This window comes from Betta splendens, chromosome 14, assembly GCF_900634795.4.
Source record: "Betta splendens chromosome 14, fBetSpl5.4, whole genome shotgun sequence".
In the NCBI taxonomy this organism is placed as follows: Eukaryota; Metazoa; Chordata; class Actinopteri; order Anabantiformes; family Osphronemidae; genus Betta; species Betta splendens.
The window spans coordinates 5,832,856-5,845,127 of record NC_040894.2 but is presented as its reverse complement, the minus strand read 5'-3'; the positions used below and the strand labels follow the sequence as shown (position 1 = coordinate 5,845,127).

General features: G+C 46.4%; 1 protein-coding gene across 6 annotated transcripts in view; it reads left to right on the top strand.

Annotated features, from left to right (window-relative positions):
* The window catches only part of ncam1a (neural cell adhesion molecule 1a), a 147,266-nt gene extending 140,594 nt beyond the window's left edge, over positions 1-6,672 (top strand). For 4 of the 6 annotated variants that reach the window (XM_029174551.3, XM_055514440.1, XM_055514438.1 and 1 more), the window contains 2 exons: positions 373-810; positions 3,056-6,672. In XM_029174551.3, coding sequence (XP_029030384.1) covers positions 373-810; positions 3,056-3,176 — 559 coding nt within the window. In that variant the 3' untranslated portion in view covers positions 3,177-6,672. The remainder of the gene's footprint in view (positions 1-372; positions 811-3,055) is intronic. The other 2 variants (XM_055514442.1, XM_055514441.1) reach the window with 1 other exon arrangement.
* The last annotated feature ends 5,600 nt before the right edge of the window (positions 6,673-12,272 follow it).

Sequence of the window (12,272 nt, the reverse complement as noted above, 5' to 3'; positions counted from 1 at the left end):
GCGTCACAGTGGGGTTAGCTAGCAGCAGCTAGCTACTACTAGCTAACCCTACATTACATACAGTGAACCTGCATCACAATCCTGACACGCATGTCCTCCTACTGTATGCAGATTGTTTTTTTTTTTTGTTTACCCCTCCAGTATTTTGTTGCTAACATTTTAATTGTGCAGCCTGTACGTTTTCACTGCAGCCCAGTAGTTACTCACTCTGCCTTGTTTATGCCCTGATCAACACTCTCACACCCTTTATTGCTTTATTTCTCTTGTTCTGTTTCTTTCTGTCCCCACTTTTCTGCTGGCTCTGTGTTCCCACGACCCCCCCCCCCCCTTCCCCCTCCTCCCTCATCTGTCCCATCCTTCCCACCAAAACAGGCCTGCTGCCGCAGACACCACCTCCACCGTGGTGAACTTCCCCTCCACTGCCACTAACTCAGTCGCTGAGAGCTTTAGCACGGCACAGAGCAGTCCTGCTAGCGAGAGCACCAGTGTAACCACCAGCTCCACCAAAGCGGCCCCCGCCGGGGCCTCCCCGCAAAACAGCCCCGTCGGCCAGACCAATTCGCTTAAAGCCAACGCCCAACCCGACATTGGGCCCTTGGTCGACCTGAGCGAAGCTCCTAAAGATCCCTCTTTATCCAAGCCGACGCTCGCAGCCCCAGAGGCAGTGGGCCCACCTTCTGCTAATGAAGATGGGCCACAGAGCCAGTGCGACCCGGCCAAAGCCCCTGACAGCATCCACAGTAAGGACTTAGAAGTAGACGGTCCCACCAAGGATGTCCCCACAGAATCAGCCACACCGGCCCAAAATGAGTATGAACACTACCTTCTTCACATTCCTCCACCACTCACTGTGTCCTGGTTCCATCCCAGTATCTCATAGGCGCGGCCAGTTAAGGATACAAGCGCAGAAGCCAAGTGACAGACCTGAAAAGAACAAGGGTCACAGCCTTTCAAAACAATAGACGTCATATTGCATCAGTCCACTGGACTTTCATTAGTGCCTCGAAGCATTGTTGCCTTTGAGCAGCTAGTGCCGATACTCTCTGTTTAGAACGAGTGCTTGACAAATACACATTGCAGGGACAAACCCAGCTGCCTCTGCCAACAACAGCCTCATTATACCTGAATGAAATGCAGCCAGACGTGCAGCAGCATGAAAAGAGAATACAGCTGTGCCCCACTTTCCAAAAGTGAGACGGCGTTTCCACTTTCTGTCTTCGGGGCTGTGAAAAAAGGCGTCCTGTAAGTTAAAACTGGCTGGTTTTAAAAGGCTGGTTAAAGGGTGTGTGTGTGAGGTTTTAAGAGAGGTTTAGATTTCCAGCTTTTTCCTTTTGAGACGCTACACGTTGCCCTTCACGTTAACAGCACGTACCTATGATCTACTGGGATAAAACCAGCTCATGCCTGCTTCATCCAGCCGCCACCTCCATCCTCCGCCTGCTTGTTTCACTCAGTGGAGACACGCTTTTTCCTCACCTTCAACCAATGTGTCACAGATAGAGACCAATCACAGCTATGAATTCAGTATTAGAAAAAGTTAAACGGATCTCAAAAGTCTGATGTGTTCGGTTCCACTGTTTTACTTCCTGGCTTTGCAACAAAGGGTTAATATTTAGAGCTTTGCCCCTTGGAGTCTGGAGATGTTCTTGGTTGCTGACAGCCTGTGAGGATGATGTGAAGCCTGTAGCAGGAGATGAATTACAGCGGCTTACTGACAATCACTCGGCTTTCTCTGCCTCCTTCATCTCGCGCTCTGCTCACTCGAATGTCCAGAAGAAGATGTCAGTGATGAAGTGCGGGGAGTTACAGCTTGTTGGAAGCAGGGCTCTTGTCAGCTCAGCATCACCCCGATATAACCAGCGCTGTCATCGGAAGGGTTTTCCGTGATAACTCTTGACAGGCCCGCGGCAGAGCTCTCTCACAGATCTATGTGGTGATCCGTAGGCATCACAACACGCTTCTGCTGGGTTTATGGGCTTGCTGAGTGCCACAGAACCCCACGAGAAAAGTATGTTTGCAAACAATTCTGCGGGAGCAGGTGTTTTACTGTACTTTTAATTACAGTATAGACAAAGCTGAATAGCATCATAGTCGGCCGTAGGGGCTAATTAATCTAATTAAGACATAGTGGTGCTGACTTGACGGCGATGCTGCATGAAAGTCATCTTAGTTGTGGCTTAGTTGTGGTTCTGTGTTCAGCAGCCCTCCAGTAAAACAAGAGGCTAATGTTCCTTGAATCCTCCAGACACCTTTCATATATTCATGCTTGGGATGAGCTCGTTTGCAAGGCAAACAGCCTCTAGCGCCGCCTTCAGGGCAAATTCTCCTCCTCCTGACCGCATTACATGTAATGAGCACTTCAGCCTCTAGGGGGCACCCCTAGCTCCCCTTATTAACTGTAGCAGCTACAGTACTGGTCTGATTATGAGGCTCCTGCAGAGAACGCGATTAAAAGCGATGAATGAACAATGGATGTACTGTACGTGACGCGAAGGCGGCGTGAAAACACTTCACACCAGCGGGAGCGCATTACGACCAGTGTTTGGACAAGCGTACTGTACATGCGCTGACACCGGCAAGTGTTCGACTCCGCTGAAGTGCGGCTTTAAGTCTCTCTCCATTGTGCGTCGGCGCCGTCCAGACGGCGTGTAATCCTCTTGTGCGCTGTAGTTGGAGTTGTAGGTTCTGCCTCAGTCCTTCATTCCTTCGTCCATTGTTCCTGCCGGTCCTGTCTCATTTCACATCAGCATTCATTGTTCCTTGGAAATAGCTGTGACATCCATGTACTTTTTTTATTTTGATGTCTGGCTGGGATAGTGAGTTTGATCCCATTATGTGTGAAATGCATTCAGTTCCAGGAGGGAAAACAAATTCCCTCAAAGCATCTCGCATGTTTTCCCCCCATTTCTTTTCCTGCTTTCTTTGAGAAATTACACAAAAGGTGGCTCAGAGCAGACAGTTTAGCTGCGAGAGAGACTCTGATTTGCTTTTAATAGAATCTCTTCTGCTTTTGTCTTTCCCTGCCTCTGTGTGTGTGTGTGTGTGTGTCCCACAGCGGTAAGACGGTGAAGGATGATAAGACTAAAGGCGAGACCGAAGCGAAGAACGCCACGACGGAGGTGAAGACGGTTCCCAACGAGGCCCCGCAGTCGAACGGCAACGAGAGCAAGGCGTAAAGGCTCCGTGGCGCCGGGGGGAGGAGGGAGGCTGGTCGGGTGGGTGGGGGGGGGGTTAAGGTTAAAAGCGGAGGGGGGTGGGGGTCGTAGTCACTGAAACCTCAACGCAACGTCACGTACCACCCGGTCGCTCAGAATAAAAAAAAAATACAAAAACGAAAGAAAAAGGAAACCATGGGTCTCGTTCTACAGTGTCTTCTGACCAGGGAAATGTAAAGACCTCATGCACATGCCTTATTTCCTGTTATCTCTGATTTCTGTTTATTTCACATGGGGGGGAAAAAGCAGCATTCATCTTGTAGCTCGCCCTATTTCTTGTATGTAATATGATTGATCGTCTGAACTACTCTCCTGTAGAAGCCACCGTTGGAGTATAGCTTTACTTCACTGATTACTGCCTTCTCAATGTACACACACGTAAGACTGGTGCATTACCAATACTACTATTCTTTATGCAGTATCGCCATCATCACAGTAAAGGATCGTTTTGTCTTTTTCCTTTTGTCTATATTTTATTGCGTTTGAATAATGTGCCGACGTTTAGCTTTTTTAATGCGTTGTTCTCTGGGCTAGAGAGTAAAGGTTAGCATGCCGGTCTCTGCAGACCTTACTGTGTCTCCGTTCACATTACTGTCATCGGGGTCCTCCGTAGATGTTGATTTGTTTTTAATGTTCTGGTCCAGAAGCCCTGTAGCCTGTACGAAGATGGGCTTCAACCTGTTCTCCTTAAACCCTGCTCCTGTACGTCCACACAGGTGGAAATAGGAAGATGAAATAGAAAATACCGTGGGGATGAGGGTCTTTATGAGCATTTTGAATCATTAAAGACTTCTTAAAGTGAATGACATTTGGTTTCTTTCTAAAGATGCATAGGATACAGGGTTGGGTTATGGATATATTTACTCTTCGAAGTCCAACTGTGTCTCATTCTTACATGGTCGCAGTCTTCATCATTTGACATCCATCCGTGTGCCCCTCATCCTGTCCTCATCCTGTGACCACAGTGTTCCACGCCGTGGACTAATGAAGCAGGACGTGGGTGTTGGGGGCCATGATGAAAGTCTCGATGCTAGCGATAGCGACGTAATGGGATGAGGATCGTTCACCTGCAGCGTTTACCCACCACACACGTGCCTGAACTATAAACCACTCCAGGCAAATTTGTCTTTGTAATTTTGACCTTAGCAGGCGTCAGGGACCACCCATTAGTTCTGATCTCTGCGAAGCTGCCACTGGCAATTAATGGTGATGATAGTTTGATTTAATAAGGCCATTAGTGGAAACACACCATTCAAAGGAAAGGACACATTTAGTGGGACGCGCGTTAGTGCGTCGCTAATATTTGCTCATGTCTTACTGTAGGTAAATGCAAAGCAGATGTTTCTTTCTCCCTCTCATGGACACACAACGATGCAGAGGTTGTTTTTTTTAACTGACAGATTGTAGCTTAAATGTTGACCACGTGTTTTGTCCAAGTCATTTGAATGAGCAGGTTCGAACCGAGGCATAGATGTGTTAAAATAAACATTCCCTTTAGCTTTAGCAGGTTTCTTACCAGTTGCCGACTGGTAAATATAAATAAATAAATAAATAAATAAATGAGACTTGATCAGACACTAAACCGGCTGATATTCTAGTCCTGCGTGTAGCAAAAACACTGCCATGAATCAACCAAGGTTTGTCCATTCGTCCCCAGCAGCTTGTGTTTGCTGCAGCCTAACAGGCTCATTTGAGCGTCACCAGCATCAACCTGTGGCATCGACGTGAGTCTGCGCCCGGCCGCTTCCACGTAGCACGTAGCAGGCATTATCACTGATAAACGCCTGCGTTCCAGTCAAAGCAGACCAGTTGAGGTCATCCAGTCGACTCTGTGCCCGTGGGCGTTTGTGATCTTTGCGGCCTGTCGATATTTTAGCTCATGCATTGGACAAAAATCTGACGCAGCCTAATTGGTTTCCCTAAATGAACGTCCACACACAGCAGCAGCTTCAGCGGCCTTTTGTCAGCAAAACAAAACCCAACGAGGTTTAACTTCGGTCTCGTCTCCTAACCTAGAATGTAATTGCTCTTGTTGTGCATTGAAAGTCAATGAAAGGCTCTTGATTCGATCGGCAGAAACGCATCCGTCGGCCTCTTTGTACAGAGTTCCCTCCACTGTAGACTCAAAGCTAGCTCCCTGTGAATGTGCGAGTCCCTTGTGCCCGTTGTCGTAGCGTCGAGCCAATAGTTGGAGTGTGAGATGTAGCTGATAGCGTGCCACACAGTTCCCCCATGCCAATGTACAGACGTCTGACGGCAGCAAACTGGAAAGACACAGTGCCTTTGAGAGAGGAAATGGTGGCATTCGTTCATTCCATCACTCCGTTCAACACCTCACGTTTCTCGTAAACTAACAATGCTTTGTTTCCGTCGTCTCGTGTTTGCTGAGTGGCTGCTTGGGTTCTTTACACTGTCCTGTGCACCACCGTCCCGGTTTCTAATGGCTAATGTCCTCACAGTAACTGTTTTCCTAGGATTCTCACCTGTTACAGCGCACCAACGCATACAGCGCTATTGGAACTAACACAACACCCAGCAAAGCTTCATGTAAAAGTAGAGGACGCCAATTCACTTTGCTCAGGTCCCGTCATCTCGGAAATAAACGAATGGTCTAAAAAGTTGAATTAGTCAGAAGCAAGCATGCAAAATGTTTTAGAATTGGATTTTATCACAGTTTTTAATGATGATGATGAAAAACAAAGATGAAGGTTGTATGTACTGGTCTCTTTTCAAGTGCTGTGTAACTTGCTCCCAATGTTTTGTTTTTTTTTATGATGTTTGCTTCAAAAGAGAACTGTTTCTGCTTCACAAAGCTCTGAAGTGTAATAAAAAGTGAGAGGTGTCACGAGAAAACGTTGCCGTTTCTGTTGAAACATATTGAAGACGTAGAAAACAGGCCGTGCGCGTTTTTGTTCTGTGGAGAAACCAGCTGAACCTTCGCCGGCGTCTCGGATGCGCTGCTTTGTGTGAGCTCCTGCTAAACCTTGTTTTCTGTCTCACGCTGCGTTTGTGGAGAGCGTGACCCCCTTGTTGAGGTTCCGCAACAGTGCAGGAATGTCACAAAGGCGTCCTTGAGTGTTTCTCTTTGAGTTCGCAGCTCGATTCAGTCAGAATAATGACAACTTAGCGGAGTTTGTCACCTTCCTAAAAGAAACAGTAAACAGAAAAAAGGAAGACTTGACCTCTACCTACCATGGGTCAGGCCTGGCTCATAGCTAATAATGGAGGACGCCTCATTCCACATTCTATTGGACACATCTCATACGTTTAGGCAGCAACAAAGCAAATCTCGGAGCACTTAGCATAGCACAGCTATGCAGCAGATTTTACTCCACACGCTTTATTTGATGGGCCAGCGCTTCTCTGTCTCTGTCACCGAAAACTGTCACTGGAAAACGAGAAAAAAAAGTTTGACTTTGCCCTCTTTGTGTTGAATAAAGTTCAAGAAAAATACAAAGCATGGTATCGTATGTTTCTTTAGCTAGTTGTTATTAAATATAACATTTAAAATTACATAACTATATTTATTTTGACTTCTTACTTTTTTTTAAGATTTCCTTGTTGGTTTTAAATGCAACCTAAAGTCAACGTTTCAAATCCTCTACCGGCACAAATGAAACATTATGTAGTTCTGTACATTCACCACTAGAGAGCAGCATGTTCCCAGTCTAGAGACAGCGTTCAACAGATGATTCACAGGATGGTTTTATGGATGGTTTGCATATTATTTATATATATTTGCATTTTACACCTTGATGTGATCATTAAAGCTGAACATCATCGATATTAACAGTTGTATCTTTTTTTTATCATGTTTTTAAAGGTTTTACTCATGCCTTTGTCCAGTAACATTTAGGCCCTCATTCATGAGTACATACATGATTTTTACATTTTCTATTTTATATATATATATATATATATATATATATATATATATATATATATATATATATATATATATATATATATATATATATATATATATATATATATATATAGTACATCAAGGATAAGGCCCCGACAGATGACGTGCTGAGTGAATGTCTCAGGCAGTGGAGAACAGAGGAGGAGATGCTGGAAGAGGGACCATCATGGGAGGACAAGCCCTTGCACGGGATGTACCACCGGAACATAACTGAAGTGGCTGATCTCAACAAATCCTACCAATGGCTTGAAAGGGCTGGGCTGAAGGACAGCACAGAGGCACTCATCCTGGCCGCACAGGAGCAGGCCCTGAGCACCAGAGCCATAGAGGCCCAGATCTACCACACCAGACAAGACCCAAGGTGTAGACTGTGCAAAGAGGCCCCAGAGACGGTCCAGCACATAACTGCAGGGTGTAAGATGCTGGCAGGCAAAGCATACATGGAACGCCATAACCAAGTGGCTGGCATAGTATACAGGAACATCTGCGCGGAGTATGGACTGGAAACCCCAAGGTCAAAGTGGGAAACACCTCCCAAGGTGGTAGAGAACGAGCGAGCCAAGATCCTGTGGGACTTCCAGATCCAGACTGACAGAATGGTAATGGCGAACCAACCAGACATTGTGGTGGTGGATAAAGAGCAGAGGAAAGCCGTAGTGGTGGATGTGGCAATACCAAGTGATGGCAATATCAGGAAAAAGGAACATGAGAAACTAGAGAAATACCAAGGGCTCAGAGAAGAACTGGAGAAGGCTTGGAAGGTGAAGGCCACAGTGGTGACTGTGGTGATCGGAGCACTAGGGGCTGTGACCCCCAAACTGGAGGAGTGGCTACGACAGATCCCTGGAAAAACATCCGAAATCTCAGTCCAGAAAAGTGCAGTCCTAGGAACAGCAAAGATACTGTGCAGAACCCTCAAGCTCCCTGGCCTCTGGTAGAGGACCCGAGCTTGGAAAGTGGATGAGACCACCCGCGGAGGGTGAGAATAGAGTGTGTATATATATATATATATATATATATATATATATATATATATATATATATATATTATTTATTTATTTTTTTTAAATTAAAGAGAAGTTTTAAATAAACTTGAATTACAGCACTATGGACTCACAGGAATGTGACCTCAAGTCATTTCATACTCAGCCAAAAGGTGGCAGACGAGCGCATCAGTACAGCGCGTCCACATGTTGAATGGAGGAACAGCGAGGATCATTAAAGTAGGAAGCACAAATCAGCGTTACACATCTGTACACACTGAACACCTTCATATTTAGCTCTACATAAACCCTTTAACTGCTTATCAGTGTGCGCCGCTCTGTCACAAACCGGCGCTGGTGAATCACACTTTAAACATGTGAAACATAACACAAAACACACCAGCGGCCATAATTTCCACTAAACCATTCATATTGTTGTCTGAATAACGTCGTTCCCCTCTGCAGACCTGGACTCACTATAACCCCCAACTCTGCACACAACAGATTAGGATCCTTTTCAGCCCCCCCCCCCCCCCCCTAACAATGGCCCAATGTGGCTCTCTGGGCTCTGGGGTTGATCTTACACGCAGATAGCTGAAGGCACAGAGCCCGGCCTCACGGCTATTACCTGTCCAGGCATTCTACAGTTACACACGGAGCCCAGGCTTTGTGTGGAGCCGCCCGCTGCACACCTCGCCTACAGTATTTATTGTTCAGAGGAGACTGGAGTTAATTATTCAGCGAGGCAGTCGTGTGTGAAGTGTAATGTGCTATTTTAAGGGCAGTTCAGTTCTGACACAAATGTGGCTTTGTTTTTGTGTAGTGATTTACCTGTGTGTCATCATTGTATACTATATATAACTTAGAGTAAACTGGAGTGAATCCCAGCTTTATCTGTGTCCCTTCAAATTAAGAGCCTAACGAATCCACGTCCCGCTGTTTACAGTGTGATAAGCTTGTCGCGATTCCACAACTGGGCTTTCTCTGCGCGTGTTTAAGGCTTTTTAAATGTTGCTGCTGCTGCTTATGGGATTTATCTGCAGGGTAATAACTCCCTGAACCAATTTTCCCAGCCAAAGAAAGCTACGCGCTACACGTAGCTGCAGCGCACACCCAGCAAATCGCTCCCCGCGCTGGTTCCTGGGACTCACAGTGTGTTCTTCATCCGCCGTCTGCCTGGGGAGCGCGCGCGCTCGCGCACGCTCGGCGCCGCTGTAATGTTTCGTGCCAAAAGATGGAATCATTCTCCACAGTAAACGCCTCTAAACTGGTGTAAACACTCAAATGTATTCGGTGGGGCTGAAGCGATTTGGTGAAACAGAAGGCCACGCTTCCCATCAGACTCCGCTTTGTTGGGGAGATTAGAGCCTCGGTCTCAGCGTACCTGACGCCGAGCGGGAGCTCCAATTGAAATACACAGACGCAGATGTTTGCACAGCGGATTGTCTCTCCTTCGCTCGACTTTTTATTTCACATTGTTGGGGAATATTAGCTCCTTCATGCGGAGTCACGTTCCCAGCCTGCTCCTGTCACGTCCCCTTCTTCTTCTTTTTTTTTTTTTTTTTTTTTTCTGCTTTCGCCTCGGAGCTCAGCCGGCCGCATTGCGATCCAGAACACTGTGCTTCATCGCTGCCTTCCAACCCTTAAATCACATCAGCGTTGCATCACAGCACACACACACACACACACACACAAAAACACACTCACATACACACACACACACACACACACACACACACACTCACATACACACACGCACGCACACACGCACACACACACACAGACACACACACACATTGTGGCCACCATAAAAAAGTTTTTCCTCTCCTCAGCATTGACTGCTCTGTTCACAATCGGCATCATTTTATCTGTCAGGATCAAATGCACAGTTTTCTTAAACACATCCATTTTTAGACTGCAGCATTTTTAAATTCCTTCGCCTTTTTCAGTTATTTCACGCTTGCGGCCGACTCCACTTAACTGCGGCTCGTCCACCGGTTGCTCGGCAAACCTTGGCTGTTGGCTTTTGAGCTTATGCTGCAGGTGAAGTTGCCGCCCGATGACTCTTTCAAGCAGATCCTGTTTGTCAGGCGTCGCAGGAAAGTGAAGCGTTGCGCCAGCGCTCCTCCGCTTTCAGCCAGCGCGTCTGTTGGTCAAGCAGGTCCAGGCCCGGTTTTCACATCTGCCCTCAGCATTTCACCCACCAGTGTTTTAGGATCCGTTCATAACAGTCGGTGAAAGTTGGTTGTTATCACTTTTCACTGTTGTCACTTGAATTGGCCCCTGTCAGTCAAATGTATTCGTAACATTATAGAATGTTCTCGTGTAAATATTCAGTTCAGCCGCCTCTTCCCTCCTGCTTCTCCTCTCTCTTCTTGCACTGGAGCCGTCAAAGCACTGCACCGGGAGTTCCGGCAAATTACAGAACCTTCGGGTTTTGATCAGCAAATCTTCAGACGGGGGCTTCTTCAAAGAAATAACTTCCCACTTCACTTCTTAAGCCGAACAAAACCTCCTCCTAAATGAATGGCTTTTGCTCACAGCTTGTGGCCGCAGCTGGCAGCATTGTGGGCCGCGCTCGTCCCGCGGCCACAGAGGAGAGAAGCGGAGGATGGAGGGCGACGGGGGGGGGCTGACACAACAGGTACACACATGAAACGGCTGCAATTACGCCTCGCCGGCCGTCTCCACTAGGTGTTGGAGGAGCTATTCATCTTGTGTCTTTGATTTTGCTTCTTCAGATGACTTTTTTGTCTCCTAATGAAGGATTAGAGGGTATTTGATTCTTCTTCATAGCAAAGACTAACTGAATTCTAGTGCACATCAGTATAAGTAGTTACAGTATAAACATCTATACTGCTGTGTATTGCTGCTTGTGTCACATTGGGCTCTGGGTTTTGACTGACAGGCAGCGTGACCGTCCATCGACGTAATGGAATCTGTGTTGAGGCATTTAGACGATTGCTTCTGGGATCGAGTGCAGACAAGCGCAGGCGACCACCAATAAAACCAAGCAGCATCCTCTCGCGGCTGCTGTCGCTCATCCAACCTGTTGTGCTCTTACTCTGATCCTCACTCGCCTGTAAAATAGTAAATGAGTGAGAGCGAGGGTTAAACGTTATATCCAGCAGTAACTCTTTAACCGTTTCCACAGGTTCCATCAACCCCTCCCGTTGTTTGTGTGTGACCACTGAGGCTCTTTGTCCGTGTGCCGTTGACTCTTCGCTTTCACATCAAGTCTTTGTGCGGTTGTTGACATTTTTCCGACACGCCGTTGATCCCTGCTTCAACAGTTTGAGCTCCGCTTTCATTCCCCACAATCTGATGCTCAGAGAAACCAAAACCTGATGTGTACTCTAATCTGCTGGAGTCAAACTTGTTTATTATTATGGATTCTTCTCTGCCATGTTCATGTTTGCGCAGTGTCTTGGTTAAGGGCATTTATTAAAGAGGGCTCAGTAAAACGTCTCTCCAGAATCTGGTTGTGATGGTTGATACTCGGTTAGTTAGTCAGTTTTTAGGAATGACCTGCTTTCTATTTTCTACTCAAAAGGTTTTTAAAGCTCTTTAAACTAAAGTCATGATAATAACTAAAAGCATGTAGTTGTTGAAGTTAGTTTTTAGAACCTAACTTTTGTTATTACATTTTATGGCTTTTATTTAAATGTATTTTACACTCTATTTTGACGAGTGCTTCCTGTTTTAAGGCCGTACATTAGAGTCAGGCAGCATGCGACAGGTCCACTGGCTCCGATCTATGAAACCGCACTGGATCAAGCTTGTTGAAGGGATTTGGCATGAGTTTATTTGTGGGGACTGCATCTTGCAGGCCTCTGACCTAGTTAAACTACTGTCCATCTCTGCACCTTAAAGGAGCTCAAACAGTTCCTCAGCAGACATCATCTCCATGGCAGTGCATGAACCGCCGGAGCAACAAAAGGACTTTACAAGGCATTGTTGGATCAGCAGGAGAGAGACAAAGACTCTTTGTTGAGTCTTCCAACAAGAGGATGGATGTGTTAGTAAAGACATCCAAGATCTTTAAGCTACCCAAAAGGAATGTCATGATTTTAGAAATCCCAGCAAAGCATGGGATGATACCAGAGCACATGCCGGGATGATGCTGGGCCAGCGTCTAAATGCTTTTTC